Here is a 15647-nt window from a genome sequence, read left to right on the forward strand (position 1 = left end):
GACTATATCTATCTAAATTTACTATTAGTCAACTTCCTACTATAATAATAAGATATAGTCTAGAAGTCATAGGTAAGTAAATCGGGTCATTGGAACAGGGATAGCCGAAACCCTCTATTTTAGACGGCTGCAGCCTTTTACTATACCTTTTGTGGAAGTCAGGCGATGAGGGCCTGATTCCTGAGGAAAGGAAGGCCTATTTCTTCGGCCGAAAAAGATGGGATGAAAGGCTCATCTCCTTAGAAGAACTCCTTAATAGGATTGAAGTCAGGCGAATATGGTGGAAGGTACATTAGCTTCACTCCCGCATTAGTGCATCTCCTGTACACGAGGTAAACGATGGAACGATGCGTTGTCCATAATCAGAACGGATTTTGGCTGGGGTCATCTTCCGCAATGCCGAAGAAGCTGATCAATAGAGCCCTCGAAGAGAGCGGCATCGGTAGAGCCCTGGAATATACGAGAGAGCACAATACCATCTTGGGAATAGGCAGGCAGGATCTGATACCGCTGGTCGTGATGGAAATTGGCTACCTGCAATGGAGTCACGCCTAATGGAGACCAGCCCGTCCGTCGAAAGCCAACCCGCTTATCACATCCAGACTCATCCACATAGCCTAGATGATACGACTGAAAGTCGGAAAGGTTGTGCGAATAGAAGTCTCGTAAGTCAGCATTCTGTTCCTTTGCCCTCTGTCTCGTCGCCTTCTTCGACTAGCCCGCCGAAGCGAGAGCCCGCTTGAGGCTCGATTTCGAGACCTGAACGCAGAACTCGTCCGATATGAAGATTGTCATTTCGTCTAAATACATTCCAGGCTTTTCGAGGAGACGGTCACATAAGGCTTGGAGCATCGAGGAGGTCATGCTTGGTCGGTGGCCGACGCGAGTTGGGGCGAGTTGGGGGAGACCTGACATTTCCGAACCGGCGAAGGTTGTTGCTGATGTTGATGGCCGAACGTTTACTGCATTCGGCAGCTTTGGCCATTTACGAGGTGATAAGTGACCCGCTTGATACTATGTCTTGGATCATTTCCAGTTTGGATTTAGGAAGCCTTGGTGCTATCGGACGGTGAGGAATCTGGACAGTGGAGAAAACGTACAACAGGGCGCAGCTGGTGACCATAAGAGAGCGGTAGAGAACCCATCGTACCGTTTTTCACCGTTACTTACCCTCAGTAAGTAGGTGAGACGATTCTAGGTGGTAGGGGTCTAGGGCGTGCTGGGTGTGAAGAAATGCACGTGACTTGACGATCTCCAAATCTCTGGGAGCTTGGTGGCCCCTCTCAAAGTTGCGGACCTCAGAAAAAGGTGGATGAACACAATTCATATCAGTCTAACCATCGCAGCGAGTGACTGTGACCTGACGTGGCCCATTATATGTATTTAGAAAGTTGCGCGGTAGGAGCGTCTTTGTATGTTGAGGTGGATCTGGTTGTTGCCGGCTGTGCTTGATCGAACTGTGCCGGCTCGGGTCGATCCGTTCCAGGAACCGATGTTGCTGGACCTGTTGTTGGACCCCACCCACAGCCCACCATAGTCGCAGCCACTTGATTTTCCTGGCTTAGCGCCTGGGGGCCACTTGGCTCAAACCAAAGTACGTGCCCCTCCTTCAGCTGAGAAGCAGACTGTCACTGGAGTCACGATTTTCAAAGGAAGTTCGGCTCCTTGATTATGGCCTCGACCACTTATTCGGGCGTCAACCATGGCGCACAGGTTGGGAACAACTATGGCACATTCACCGCGGAATTTCATGCCGCTCCAGGTGCGTCAGGAAACGACGAGCAGAGCTGATTGACTAATCACCGCGTCTTACTCTAGAGCGACCAGAAACCCCGCCTGATCCTTTATCGACCGTACCATTCGCGCGCGACCAGGATTTCGTTAGTAGGAGCACACTGCTTCATCAGATACGTGAGAAGAACTCGGTCCCAGGGTCGAGAATAGCCTTAGTCGGCCTCGGTGGTGTAGGGTAAGTGTGAAACACTAGGACGTGGCCGAAGACTTACAGCGTGAAGAAAATCACAACTCGTCATCGAATATTCATATCAGATCCGATCTGAATCACCGACGACATGGATCTTTTGGATCCACGCGAGCAATCACGCCCGATTCGAGCAAAGTTTTCGGGACATTGCAGATGAGGTTAAGATCCCCGGCCGCCGGGATCCCAAAGCCAACATTTTCCAGCTAGTCCAAAATTGGCTGCGAGATAAGAAGAAAGGGAAGTGGATTTGCATCCTTGATAATGCAGATAACCATGAACTTCTCTGTTTGCCCCAAGCAGCCCTAAACACCGCTCATACGAAAGAAGCAACGAATGCTCTAGTGAAGCCACTTCTAGAATACATTCCTAGAGGCCGGAATGGATCTGTCATTATCACTAGTCGGAGCCGAGAGGTTGCGCTCAAGATAGTCAAACACAATGACTTGATCGAAGTCAGACCAATGGAACAGTGCGAGGCGCTGAAGCTTCTCGAGAATAGGCTTGGACGACCGGCAGAAGCCCAAGAGAGTCGAAAATTAGTGGAAGAGCTTGAGTTCATGCCGCTCGCGATCGTTCAGGCGGCGAGCTATATCAGAGCTCGAGCCCCTCGCTGTTCGATATCACAATACCTTAGAGACTTCCAAGCAAGTGACCGTGAGGCGACCAAGCTTCTCCAGAGAGAGGCAGATTGCTTAGATCGGGACTGGGAAGCAAAGAACTCAATTATGGTGACGTGGCAAATATCATTCAATTACATTCGCTCCAAAAAGACATCTGCCGCGGACCTACTCTCTCTTATGTGTTTTTTCGACCGGCAAGAAATACCAGAAAGCCTTCTTCGGCTTGACCCTGAAGCTAGCCATACCTCTACCTCCCACCTCATTAACGACTCTAGTGACGGGGAGTCGTTCGAACCTCATGATAGTCCCGATTTTGAAGATGATATTATAACACTAAAAAACTTTTCATTTATATCCACTAGCGAGACCGGGACCTTCTTCACTATGCATCGGCTGGTGCAACTGACAACGCGTGCGTGGTTAAAATCTCATAGGAACATAGACCTATGGAGAGAAAGATTTATCGGTATATTATACCAAAAATTTCCGACTGGTGAATATGAGAATTGGGCGAAGTGCCAGTCGCTATTTCCACACGTTCGGTCAGCGATGTCTCAGCAGCCAGAGTCAAAAGATTCTCTATTACAATGGGCGACGATCCTTTATAGAGGTGCATGGTATGCTTTGAAAAGCGGCAATATGGCAGATGTTAGGAGCATGGCATTTAAATCGAGTAAGCAGAGAGTTAATTTGCTAGGTGATGAGAATGAAGAAGCTGTTGCAAGTACAGCGATATTAGGAGAAGCATATTTACTCGAGGGCCTATGGGAAGAGGCCGAGCAGCTCTTTGTGCAGGTGACGGAGACGAGCAAGACGAAGCTCGGCGTGGATCATCCTCATACGCTGATGAGTATGGCCAACCTGGCATCGACGTATAGGAACCAGGGCCGATGGGAGGAGGCGGAACAGCTCTTTATGCAGGTGATGGAGACTTGCAAGACGAAGCTCGGCGTGGACCATCCCGACACGCTGACGAGTATGGGCAACCTGGCGTCGACGCTTTGGAACCAGGGCCGGTGGGAGGAGGCGGAACAGCTCTTTATGCAGGTGATAGAGACTCACAAGACAAAGCTCGGGGCGGACCATCCTGACACGCTGACGAGTATGGGCAACCTGGCATTGACGTATATAAACCAGGGCCGATGGGAGGAGGCAGAACAGCTCTTTGTGCAGGTGATGGAGACGAGCAAGACAAAGCTCGGGGCGGACCATCCTGACACGATGACGAGTATGGGCAACCTGGCATCGACGTATACGAACCAGGGCCGATGGGAGGAGGCGGAACAGCTCTTTGTGCAGGTGATGGAGACGAGCAAGACAAAGCTCGGGGCGGACCATCCTGACACGCTGACGAGTATGGGCAACCTGGCATCGACGTATACGAACCAGGGCCGATGGGAGGAGGCAGAACAGCTCTTTGTGCAGGTGATAGAGACGAGGAAGACGAAGCTCGGCGTGGACCATCCTCGTACGCTGATAAGTATAGGCAACCTGGCATCGACGTATATGAACCAGGGCCGATGGGAGGAGGCGGAACAGCTCTTTGTGCAGGTGATAGAGGCTCGCAAGACGAAGCTCGGCGCGGACCATCCTGACACGCTGACGAGTATGGACAACCTAGCATCGACGTATAGGAACCAGGGCCGATGGGAGGAGGCGGAACAGCTATTTGTGCAGGTGATAGAGACGAGGAAGACGAAGCTCGGCGTGGACCATCCCTATACACTGACGAGTATGGGCAACCTGGCATCAACGTATATAAACCAGGGCCGATGGGAGGAGGCGGAACAGCTATTTGTGCAGGTGATAGAGACGAGGAAGACGAAGCTCGGCGTGGACCATCCCTATACACTGACGAGTATGGGCAACCTAGCATCAACGTATATAAACCAGGGCCGATGGGAGGAGGCGGAACAGCTCTTTGTGCAGGTGATGGAGACGAGCAAGACAAAGCTCGGGGCGGACCATCCTGACACGCTGACGAGTATGGGCAACCTGGCATTGACGTATATGAACCAGGGCCGATGGGAGGAGGCGGAACAGCTCGAGGTGCAGGTGATGGAGACGAGGAAGACAAAGCTCGGGGCGGACCATCCTGACACGCTGACGAGTATAGGCAACCTAGCATCGACGTATAGGAACCAGGGCCGATGGGAGGAGGCGGAACAGCTCTTTGTGCAGGTGATAGAGACGAGGAAGACGAAGCTCGGCGTGGACCATCCTCGTACGCTGATAAGTATAGGCAACCTGGCATCGACGTATATGAACCAGGGCCGATGGGAGGAGGCGGAACAGCTCTTTGTGCAGGTGATGGAGACGAGCAAGACAAAGCTCGGGGCGGACCATCCTGACACGCTGACGAGTATGGGCAACCTGGCATTGACGTATATGAACCAGGGCCGATGGGAGGAGGCGGAACAGCTATTTGTGCAGGTGATAGAGACGAGGAAGACGAAGCTCGGCGTGGACCATCCCTATACGCTCATGAGCATAGCCAAACTGGCGTTGATTTATAGGTATCAGGGTCGGTGGAAGGAGGCCGAGCCGCTCCAGGGGCAGGTCATGGAGACTCGCAAGACAAAGCTGGGCGCGGACCATCCCGATACGCTTACGAGCATAAACAACCTCGCATTGACGTATAGCGATCAGGGTCGGTGGGAACTAGCCGAGCAGCTTCAGGTGCAGGTTATGGAGACTCGCAAGACAAAGCTGGGCGCGGACCATCCCGATACGCTCACGAGCATGAGCAATCTCGCCTTCACGTACAGGAAACAGGGTCGGTGGGCACTGGCCGAGCAGCTCCAGGTGCAGGTCATGGAGAGTCGCAAGACAAAGCTGGGCGCGGACCATCCCGATACGCTTGGGAGTATAAACAATCTCGCATTCACAATAAAATCTTCAGGACGCAATGCCGATGCTATCGAACTACTACGGACCTGTTTAGCCAGACAGGAAGAAATACTAGGGATGAATCACCCGGACACTTTATCTAATTCTGCAACATTGTTAGAATGGGAAACGGAGATGCTGGATATTAATGTCTCAACCTGACACACGCTTAAAGACAATAATTAACATTCCATCTGCCAGTTTCTACAATTAACTTTAAGAAATGACATTTATCATAAAAGCAATCGCCAGATAGTGTTTGCTGCCTATAGCAAGAGTTGCGAGATCGCGTAAGAAAGCCGATGAAGGACGACGTCATATGCTGTATTAGTGGAAATATCCTTTCTGGTGTGATGGAGAAATGGCAGACGAGGAGTGATCTCTGATTGGAGGATATCTTTTCTCGTGCACAGTCTTTACGAGATATAGCTTCGCATCTCTGATAGGGAGAGAATCAACTTCTACACATCTCTTTCGCTGAAGCAGCATCTGTTTTGTTAGGATGCTACTTGCAGGGTAGCGGCCTGTTGGTCAGGTAAGGAAATTGAATACAAGACTGAATCCTTATAGAATTGAGGAAGAATAGTAAAGGTGTATCATTCAAATAACTGAATCTTGAAGAAATTCAATTCGAATGAAAGGGGGATTCTCTTTCTACAACCTTAATATCATCATTTCGCTATCTACCGAAGGTATGACGATAAAGGTGTCCGATTCCAACTTGTTCTTCTGTATGACCATATATCGTCATGTGTACGATTTGTACCCGAAATCGGCCGGTCGGCCGGAATAACATCAAATCTGGTTACTCAATAACAAATTGCTCAGCACAGGCAAGGGTTGAGATTTTCGTTGGTCCACGAGTAGAAAGTCGACCTTTAACAGAAATTCCCTACCAGCGAATAAACTCCTTGACCATTTCGCAACTTGGCGGCGAACAGCCCTGAGTAGTTTTAAAATATGAAACGCCATTGTCCGTGTCTGCGGTAAATCTACAAGCTAGTTAGATTTACCTTCAGTGAAAAGTATTAGGTTAACTTACTCAAGCCAGAGATCCAAGAATCTCCGATGCGAGTCTTTAGTTTTTGAAAGCTTCTTATCTTTATTTCGAATAGCATCTTCTACTCAGTGCGCTCCAGGCACATAGTCATTTGTCAAGCATTGAAGACGGCGTCTTTCTTTAGCCTTGATGTCCCGGTCGCGACTATGAGATTTTTTACCCATAATTCAATATTGTAATACTGAATCAAAGAGTGAGGTAAAGCGTGATAGAAATAACAATAATAAAGTAAAGGGGATATTGCTCAAAGGGTGGGAATAACACCTCTTTTTATACCTAGCCCCAGAGTAATAATAGAGCTTGAACGTTGATCAAATTGTTTAGAAAGAGTCTTCGAAGTGGATAGCAGCTTCCGCCTATCTTGAGTTAGGCAGGAATCGCGTAACCCAATCTGGGGGGTTTTCTCATTCTCTGTTCCTAGCAGTCTAGCCCAGGCACGTTGCTGCTGCGCCCGACGGTATGTTGGGTGTGGATTCGAGGCTAGCAGCGAAATATGTATGGCTGATCGAGAGCAGATCGCCGATATTCGTACTGCCATCATTTGCCAATGCTGGACTGCTCGTATCTCCTAGATCTCGTATGAGCTTTTCAATGCCTTCTGCCCGGCCACTTGCATCCAAAATGTTGCCAATGGCAGTATGAAACTGTAAGTACTTGGCTTTAGGAAGATGAAAGCGATGGTCGTGGCTAGTCAATGTTATAACCATGTTGCTAGGTAATAAGGGTGTGTAGATAGATGCGAAACGAGGAGATAGTTTGATACGGTAGCGATTGGGGGTCGGAGTGTCCTCAAGAACAAAGCGGAAGCGACCGAACTCTTCCTGTAGGGGAGTAATCATTATCATGATATTGTTTTCTCGATTCACATCTTCAGGTGACATATCGAGGACGGAGCGGAGGCTTGGAAAGTAACGAAAAATAGTTCCCCACACCTCACAGGTTCGCTGTCTTTCATCGTCGTTTGTAGAGCTGCCAAGGGCGAATGGAAGAATGTGAACTGCGTGTAAAATGTCGGTTGGTTCGCCAGGGGGGGGAGTCGTGATTAGAGCTCCAGCTCCTCGTAATGGTACACCGGTATCCATCTCGCCTCGTCGCCCGGGGGTTGCGTAGTCAGCCAAGACGAGTGCTCAGTGATCGGATCAGGTTGATTCTCCGGAAGAATGAAAAGCGGCGAGGGGGTGAGTACTAGAACGGAAAGAGGCCGCCAAGGGTTGCCAGACCGTTTCTGGTATATAGGTGCATCCGTGGGTAATTGACAATCAAGCATCAATCTGTTTATGTCGGACTAAGCAGTGGAAATTCTCAATGTAGAGCAACTGGCCGATTCCCTTCTGGTCGTTACAACGCGCGAATCGCCAGCCAGCGAACGAGGACACGCCATCCTTAGACAAGATAAGGTGACTTTCCAAGGGATCGAACAGTTTGGTCTTTGAACAAGTATCTTCAGAACTGAAGACTAAATTATCCGCACCTATCAAGGGTGTTGGGGGTCCAGCAAGTCTTGAGGGGATTGATTCATTGGCGAGGAAGAGAGAAACCCGCAAGCGCGGTTTCAGCCTCCCACTCGCTTCCAGGGAGGCGTTCGGAGGACTGACGACGGCGCTAATCGATCAGCCCTTCATATGAACGAGCGTAGTCAATAAAGGAGGGAATCATGGAGGCAGAGCAGGCAAAGCAGGCAGAGCAATTTAGTTGGCCGTCCTGGCACGTTAGCAACATCTCTGCCGCCGTTTGAACAAGCTCGTACCAACGCCGTGATGTCATTAACAATAATATATGAGTCCGATCCCGGGCATCAATTTCGAGATGGAGTCATATCTCCGAAGCTGCTGCTCCCCTGCGAACTAGCAAAGTAGTCGTTCGACGTGGCTAGCGCCTCGCCGGACATCCAGGGTTGGGACATGCACCTGTCGGATCCTAACCTCGACGGGCACTGGAGGTGTTTTCTTGTGATGCATGACTACCCCCCTCAAAACCCCCCAAACCAGGTCGCTCAGCCAGTCGAGGGGGCTCTGCATGCAGGCGCCCACAGAAAACCCCCCAACGTGCGTGTGTCAGGTACACTCATTATTGTGGGCTGACTCAACCTGGCTATGTTCAGCCTGCCCCTGTCCGTCCAGAGGGCGATGCAACAAGTGCAGGGCGAAATCCAGCTGGACAGTTCTGTGGGTGATAGCGCTAGTCAGAGTGGCAACTGACAAGGTTGCGTCCTTGGGCTGGCTGCGATGAACAGTATCCGACAGACACAACTCGCCCGCCTCGCCTCTGGTGACGGCATCACTTCAGCTTCCTCGTCGAAGAAGTACACCCGCACGACCAAATTCTCTCACTCGGCATATTAACAGCCTCAAGAGCTTGCCTCACTCAATGGCATCCCCAAATGCCCTCGACAGCCCCGATTCTTATGCGATCGCCGGGATGACTGCTCTCCACATCGAGTGAGCCGCGGCAGAAGCGATGCTCAATGAGGAACATGCAACCCTGACAGGCTTTACTCGACACCAAACCGATGCCAACGTTTATATGTGGGGTCGCGTGGGAGACCACAACATCATGATTGCCTCTTTGGCTGTTGGAGACTATGGAACCACCTCGGCCGCGACCACAGCTGCGAACCGGCTTGCCTCTCTGCTATCCATTTGGGTTGGTCTTTTGGTGGGTATAGGTGGCGGCATCACTCGTCCCAACGAGGGCTGCGATATTCGACTAGGTGACATTGTCGTGAGCCAGCCCTCTGGGACCACGGGCGGTGTCTGTCAGTACGACTTGATCATTGCAAAGTCTGGCGACAGACGTGAACGTACAGGCTGTCTCGGACGGCCTCCAAGAGTCCTCCTCAAGGCGCTTTCGGGCGTCCAGGCGTATCACGAGCGGAAAGACTCCAAGGCTCCCTACTTCCTTCAAGGGATGCTAGAGAAGAGAAGAACCCGAAGATGAGCAAGAAATCCAAGCAAAGCTCCGGCTATGCTCGACAACGACCGATTGTTGGAAGCTTCCTGCGATCACGTCTCCGGCCCGGACTGTCGGGGCTGCGATATGGCTGATGAGATTCAACGCGATCCTCGAGATACTCCCGATCCCGATATCCACTACGGGACCATCGCATCCGGGAACACGCTCGTCACAGACACCGTTGCGCGCGATCGGATTGTTGCTGATCTTGGCGAGGATTGTATTTGTTTTGAGATGGAAGCTTCTGGCCTGATGGACCACTTTCCCTGTCTAGTAACCCGGGGGATCTCCGACTACGCCGATTCTCATAAGAACGATCGATGGCAACGCTACGCCTCGGCGACCTCCGCTGCGTATGCTAAGGAGCTTCTGGCGTATGTGCCGGCTACGGAGGTCCAAGAGACCGCAAGGGCGTTGAAAGTGTTACAATTAGGTCAGTTTTGTTTCGCTCATACTTAGACAAGCAATTATATGATCCCAAATGATCTTCAAACCCACCATGAGTCATGACTGCGACTAGTCCAACAGCAGATCGATAGCGTGCTACAGACAACAGTCGTAACAAAAGCCACCACTGATTCCATCAGGTCTAGCCTTCATATCGATACAATCAAGCGCTGGCTTTACCCACCGGATCCATCTTCAAGCGCCAACCGTGCGAGGATGCTCCGCCATGAGGGGACAGGCGTGTGGCTACTCGAAAACGACGTCTTCCAATCGTGGCACTCGGGGCCACGTCAACATTTATGGCTACACGGTCTCGCGGGATGTGGAAAGTCGGTTCTCAGTACAACTGTACTTGATCATCTTGCGCAGGAAATCGGCAGTATTGCCCTTAGCTTCTTCTTTGACTTTAACGACGTCGCAAAACAGACATTAGACGGCATGCTGCGATCGCTTGCTTTCCAACTTTACCATGGCGGGGTTGACTCCGCCTCATATTGATGCTTCCTTTCAGGTACACAGGAATGGCAGCGACCAACCTACGACAACGGCGCTCTGGGATGTTGTTTTCAAGATGCTCAAAGCGAAGAGGAAGATATTTATTGTTGTGGACGCATTGGATGAATCAAAAACTAGGCATGATTTGCTCGAAAGGATTAAAGATTACGTGTCCAGGCCAGAGTTGGTCTATGTCCACTTACTTACCGGTCGACCTAAACTCCAGTTTGATGGCGATGTTTCCCACTTTGATAGGGGAAGAAAGTTGTCTTTAGCTTGATAGGCAGTTTGTTTTACTCCGATGTCCGTTTGTGAGTCTCGGCACAACTCATTTCCCGACGTGACTTTACAGAGAAGGCCTTATCCCGGGATCTCCTTGAGACTTCAGAAAATTCGGAAAAAAGTTGGCGAAGGAGCTGACGGGATGCAAGAAATCGTCGGTTCAATCAATAAATTGATAGATTGCTAACGCCTAAATTAGGTTCAGGTGGGCATTCTGTCAATTAGACAACCTAGCTCGATGCCGTCATGAGGCAGCTATAGAGGCGGCTCTTGCATCTTTGCCAGTGAATCTTAATGAGACATACGATCGCATAATGAAAGGTATTCTGACAGAGCTCCAAAACGATGCGATACGCCTCCTTCAATTCGCAGTCCACTCTAAGCGACCGCTGACTCTGGCCGAGGCTAAGGAAGTGATAGCGACGAATACCGAAGTCGGAAGGCTTCAATACCAAGCGTGGATTATTTTGCGACAATGATATGCTGGGTTACTGTCCCAGCTTAGTGACAATTGTTCATAACGCCGAGAAAGAGTTACACCTCGCCCACCTTTTCGTCATATCACGTCTGCTAGCATTTGCATCACTAGGACGTGCTTAACTTACCTCACAGACATCAACGGGAATAGTAAAGAGATCAAGCGGAAATTCCTGATAGCACGCTATGCGGTGAAGATCTGGACAGCCTATGCTGCATTAGCCTATGGCTCTGGGGATATAGTTCAAATGACACCGAGGTTCCTAGAAACGGAGGAAACATTTCAACGATGGACTGGGCTGTATCAGGCCGATAGGTATTGGGAGACTGAACCTGGTCCACCGCGAGGCTCCAAGCTCTATTATGCTTGTCTCGAAGGGCTTGTCGGGCCTGCACGAGATTTTTTTAAAAAAAAGGCCCGGACATGAACATGCAGGGTGGCGTATGCTCTCCAAGCCGCGTCTTGGAGGGGCGATCAAGAGATTGTCCAACTGCTCTTAGACAAGGGCGCGGACGTGAACGCGCAGGGCAGAAAACTTGTCGAGAGATCGTTAATGCTATGGAACAACCAAATGTATAATACTTGATGTTATTCCGGCCGACTTCGGGTACAAATGGTATGCATAACGATATATGTTCACAGGGAACAACAGGTTGGAATCGGACTCCTTTATCGTCATACCTTCGGCAAACAGCGGAATGACGACAGATATAGAAAGAGAATTGCCCCTTTCTTCTGAGCTAAATCTCTTCGAGATTCAGTTATTGAAATAAACTACCTTTACTATACTTCTCCGGTTCTGTTGCCACTGGATGGCGATTATGTAATAGTCCTAGCTTATCATGACCTCTCATGAGGGAATACGGACATCATCTTTACACATAACACCATCGCTTGCACCAATTGGTAGTAAACCCAGAAAATTTTTGACCAGGGAGATCATCCCTGGGAGTTTTTGTTTTAAAAGATCAATACCCTCTTTTTCACCTCATCCACCCCTTCCTTTCACCTGAAAAGCGCCTTTTTCGGCTGAAAAAGCGCCCCCGGACCCACTAAGCTCCGCTGCTCACCCCCTTCCCACCAATCATCCCTCTCTCATCGTTTCGAATCGAGATTCCATCGACCCTATCAGTGAACGCCCTCCAGGAAGCTTCGGCGGTTTCTCTGAAAGCTTTGCCGCTGTCGCTGGATGGCTGGACTGCTGCGCGCAGTCGAGCTCGCCTATCAATTTCGAAATTTCCTGGACTCGTGCGACCACCTGCTCCCTACTTGGTCAGCTGACTTCGACTCCGACACACGTGCACGGATCGCCTAGCTCACCGCCCGCAATTATTCACCGCCTTGCCTTTCTGCCGGACATTTCCCCCGGACTGGCTAATCGACAGGCCGTCCATCAACAGAGCGGTCTCTGAATTCCTGTCGAAGACACCTTCCTCCTTGGAGGGTTTCCTCCCTCCCGCAGCTGTTGACGATCCGGAACGCCCACTAGGACGCCCTCGACGTCGTCGAGCAGCGAGTGCGCAAGCCGCCGACCCTACCCCCATTCCCGCTAGCCCTACTCCCATACCCGCGACTCCACCAGCTGTTATATCCCAGGAAGCACCAGCGGCCCAACGCTCTCAGCAATTTCGCGATATTCATCAGAGCGCAAGCGCGCCGAGACAGCTTTTCCGCCCCACCGGCTCGGAGGAGGAACGCCAATTCCTCTATCAGGCATTTCCCCCCTAGCTATTCAAGCTTCTGTCCCCCAACCCCCTGTTCCCCCTACGCATTCGCACAGCATGGGTGATAACACAAACCAGCAGCAGCTACTGCTTACCCCCGAGGATATCCGTCGCATGATAGTTGACGCGCTCACTGATCCTGGCGTACGCGCGCAGCTACGCGGACCAGCCGGCGAGCAAGGTCGCCAGGGCGAGCCTGGCCAGCTAGCCCGGTCGGACAGCTCATGGAAAGCCGCCGACATCGGATTCTTTGACCCAAAGATAAACGATAAGGAAGGTGTCCAGATGATTGGAAATGTTTCGCACTATACCAACGTCGAGATCTTTATTGACCGAATGAGAGATCTAGCCCTCCTCAAATCGGAGGCCGTCGTGAGAGCCAACATCCACTCATACCTTAAAGGGGATGCCCTTAAATGGTTCAGTTTCGAGCTATCCCCAGCAGAGAAACGTATGATGCAAAGCTGTCCAGTGGAGGATGGTTGGTACGCTATGCTGCAGCAACGGTTTAAAATGGACCGAACCTTCGCCCTACGAGAAATGGAAAAAGAGAAATACGGATGGAAGGATGTCCGCGCTGGCAGGACCCCCCGCGAGTATAGCCAGAATATGCTCCGGCTTCTCAAAAGCACTGGCTATAATGATGTATTTGACCAGCTGCTAAAGATTCGTGATAATATTGAAGCTTCTCTCCGCCGCGACATTACGCGCCCTACGAGAGACACTACGATAGCTGAATTCATGGACGCTATTGATGAGCACTACCTCGATTGGCAATCCCAAGTTTCGGAACGTGAGCAAGCCACCAGAGAGCGGTCCCAGGCGGAAAAGCCAACCGCTCGCCCCCGTCCCCAGGATTTCTCTAACCGACGACAGGAACGACGTGATGTACAACGCTTACCGTTCCGCCCGCTTCGTCCTATGCCGCAGTCCCACCAGCAGCTCGGCATGCCAGAATCCAAGGACTATAACTGTCTAATGACGGCCACTGACAAATTCACCAAACTAATCAGCCTGATTCCAGGCAGGGAAACCTGGATAGCTGAACAGTGGGCGGAAGCCCTCCTGAACACTCTTTGGATATCTAACTGGGGCCTTCCCATAGTTATTATCTCTGACCGAGACCCAAAATTTGTTCGAGGACTGTGGAAAGGATTCTGGACCAAGGTTAAAACAGCTCTCTACTTCTCGACAGCTTATCACCCCTAGACCGACGGCTAGTCCGAAAGGACGAATTAAACTATCGAGGCCGCCGCCCGGCATTAGGTAGCTACGCATCCTGGACGGATTGCTGAATGGCCCGATATGCTTTCGGCTTTGCAAATAGCTCTGAACCCTTCCTAAAAGCGTAGCACTGGCTACTCCCCCCATATGCTTCTATACGGGGTGGAACTTCGCTAGCCCTGGAATCTTGTCCGCTAGGCTACCAACGGACATTAGGATACCCTCGCAGCTAGGCTGGATGCTGAGCATTCGCTATCTTTCGCCGCGATGACTATGAAGCGCTACTACGATAAGCACCAGAAAGCGATACACTTCCGTGTTGGAGATTGGGTATATATCAAGCTTGGAACGGGCTATGATATAGTGGCGAACCGCCAAAACATCCTAAGAAAGCTTGCCCAGCGATATATCGGACGCTTTCAAATCAAAGAGCGCATCGGAAAACTCGCGTACCGTCTTGATCTGCCCCCACATTGGGGAATCCACCCTGTAATCAGTGTCGCACATCTTGAAGCGGTACCACGAGACCGAGACCCTTGGAATTGCTAACCCGCGGATAGCCCCGAACCCACTTTCGACGCGCGTTTCCCTGACGAGACAAGATATAACGTTGAGAGGATTCTGGCGAAACAAGTCCGCAAGGCACCTGGACGGCTACGCCGGGACGGAGCAGTCAATTATCGCACATACAACCTAGTGCGCTGGGCTAGTCAATCAGCTAAGGAAGACTGCTGGGTTACAGCAGACGAAGCTGTCGGAGCAGAAGAGCTGATTCGGGAATTTGAAGCATCACAGGCGGATGAGCTACCCGCGGATGAATAGCTGAATCCCTTCATGTTTATATCTTATCCTTTACATTTCATCCTTCCTTTGCATTTACCCCATCTTGTCATTATCACGTTTCTTATCTTTCCCTTATTCCGGTCGCCAGCCCCACAATCATACTCCCCTCATCATATCCCTCACATTTTTCTCTATTATCAACTTACCTTCTGTCACATCCCTAACTTACCTTCTATCATATCCCTGACTTACATCCCTCACTTCACCCTCACCTTAAGCGTGACATTTTACTATTTTACCAACATCATTGCTATCATTTCCATATCCCCCGCCAGAATGCCGAAGAGAAAGATGAGCGAAAGCTCCATAGAAAAGAAGGGAAGTAAAGACCGTGATCAAGCACGGTACGGAATGATCAGAGACTCGCGTGAAGACTTTTACGACGGACAGAGGAAGCTTGATGACTCCCGAGAACGCGCTCGCGCGGCGCCTAAGCGACAAGTGTGGACTCCCGAAAGCCCTGTCCTGATCTTAAACGTGCGAGGCATACCGAAAGACGATAAGAAGAAGCTTCTTAATAAGTTCCCGGTATATCGCGAAAAGCCAGTGTTCGATAACGGCAAGCTTCAGAAGCTCCCGCCATCAAATGTCGCCCCGACCGATGAATAGGTGGAGATTCTGTGTAGACAGCTCTTAAATAAGGAAAGGG

General features: G+C 50.7%; 10 protein-coding genes across 10 annotated transcripts; 9 read left to right on the plus strand and 1 right to left on the minus strand.

The window, feature by feature from the left end:
• Positions 1-1671: 1671 nt before the first annotated feature.
• N7462_008264 (tetratricopeptide repeat protein) lies at positions 1672-5655 on the plus strand (the record flags this gene model as incomplete). The annotated part of the gene is made up of 3 exons (XM_057079979.1): positions 1672-1762; positions 1819-1969; positions 2016-5655. 3 exons carry the CDS (start codon positions 1672-1674, stop codon positions 5653-5655), a joined length of 3882 nt encoding a protein of 1293 aa, XP_056930307.1.
• A 1323-nt stretch (positions 5656-6978) lies between these two features.
• Positions 6979-7635, minus strand: N7462_008265 (uncharacterized protein; the record flags this gene model as incomplete). Its single annotated transcript, XM_057079980.1, has 1 exon — positions 6979-7635. The coding sequence occupies one exon, from the start codon at positions 7633-7635 to the stop codon at positions 6979-6981; it is 657 nt and encodes a 218-aa protein (XP_056930308.1).
• Positions 7636-8646: 1011 nt separating this feature from the next.
• On the plus strand, positions 8647-8995 carry N7462_008266 (uncharacterized protein; the record flags this gene model as incomplete). The annotated part of the gene is made up of 2 exons (XM_057079981.1): positions 8647-8734; positions 8787-8995. 2 exons carry the CDS (start codon positions 8647-8649, stop codon positions 8993-8995), a joined length of 297 nt encoding a protein of 98 aa, XP_056930309.1.
• Positions 8996-9010: 15 nt separating this feature from the next.
• Positions 9011-9490, plus strand: N7462_008267 (Pfs NACHT and ankyrin domain-containing protein; the record flags this gene model as incomplete). The annotated part of the gene is made up of 1 exon (XM_057079982.1): positions 9011-9490. The coding sequence occupies one exon, from the start codon at positions 9011-9013 to the stop codon at positions 9488-9490; it is 480 nt and encodes a 159-aa protein (XP_056930310.1).
• Positions 9491-9517: 27 nt separating this feature from the next.
• N7462_008268 (Pfs NACHT and Ankyrin domain protein) lies at positions 9518-10450 on the plus strand (the record flags this gene model as incomplete). Its single annotated transcript, XM_057079983.1, has 2 exons — positions 9518-9938; positions 10026-10450. The coding sequence occupies 2 exons, from the start codon at positions 9518-9520 to the stop codon at positions 10448-10450; spliced, it is 846 nt and encodes a 281-aa protein (XP_056930311.1).
• A 298-nt stretch (positions 10451-10748) lies between these two features.
• On the plus strand, positions 10749-11208 carry N7462_008269 (NACHT nucleoside triphosphatase; the record flags this gene model as incomplete). The annotated part of the gene is made up of 2 exons (XM_057079984.1): positions 10749-10887; positions 10955-11208. 2 exons carry the CDS (start codon positions 10749-10751, stop codon positions 11206-11208), a joined length of 393 nt encoding a protein of 130 aa, XP_056930312.1.
• Position 11209: 1 nt separating this feature from the next.
• N7462_008270 (Pfs NACHT and Ankyrin domain protein) lies at positions 11210-11634 on the plus strand (the record flags this gene model as incomplete). The annotated part of the gene is made up of 2 exons (XM_057079985.1): positions 11210-11321; positions 11342-11634. 2 exons carry the CDS (start codon positions 11210-11212, stop codon positions 11632-11634), a joined length of 405 nt encoding a protein of 134 aa, XP_056930313.1.
• Positions 11635-12988: 1354 nt separating this feature from the next.
• Positions 12989-14019, plus strand: N7462_008271 (uncharacterized protein; the record flags this gene model as incomplete). The annotated part of the gene is made up of 2 exons (XM_057079986.1): positions 12989-13904; positions 13982-14019. The coding sequence occupies 2 exons, from the start codon at positions 12989-12991 to the stop codon at positions 14017-14019; spliced, it is 954 nt and encodes a 317-aa protein (XP_056930314.1).
• A 403-nt stretch (positions 14020-14422) lies between these two features.
• On the plus strand, positions 14423-14977 carry N7462_008272 (uncharacterized protein; the record flags this gene model as incomplete). Its single annotated transcript, XM_057079987.1, has 2 exons — positions 14423-14671; positions 14753-14977. The coding sequence occupies 2 exons, from the start codon at positions 14423-14425 to the stop codon at positions 14975-14977; spliced, it is 474 nt and encodes a 157-aa protein (XP_056930315.1).
• A 297-nt stretch (positions 14978-15274) lies between these two features.
• N7462_008273 (uncharacterized protein) lies at positions 15275-15607 on the plus strand (the record flags this gene model as incomplete). Its single annotated transcript, XM_057079988.1, has 1 exon — positions 15275-15607. One exon carries the CDS (start codon positions 15275-15277, stop codon positions 15605-15607), a length of 333 nt encoding a protein of 110 aa, XP_056930316.1.
• Positions 15608-15647: the final 40 nt, after the last annotated feature.

The sequence above is a fragment of the Penicillium macrosclerotiorum genome, assembly GCF_028827735.1.
Source record: "Penicillium macrosclerotiorum strain IBT 26536 chromosome Unknown utg000008l_segment0_segment0, whole genome shotgun sequence".
Classification (NCBI taxonomy): Eukaryota; Fungi; Ascomycota; class Eurotiomycetes; order Eurotiales; family Aspergillaceae; genus Penicillium; species Penicillium macrosclerotiorum.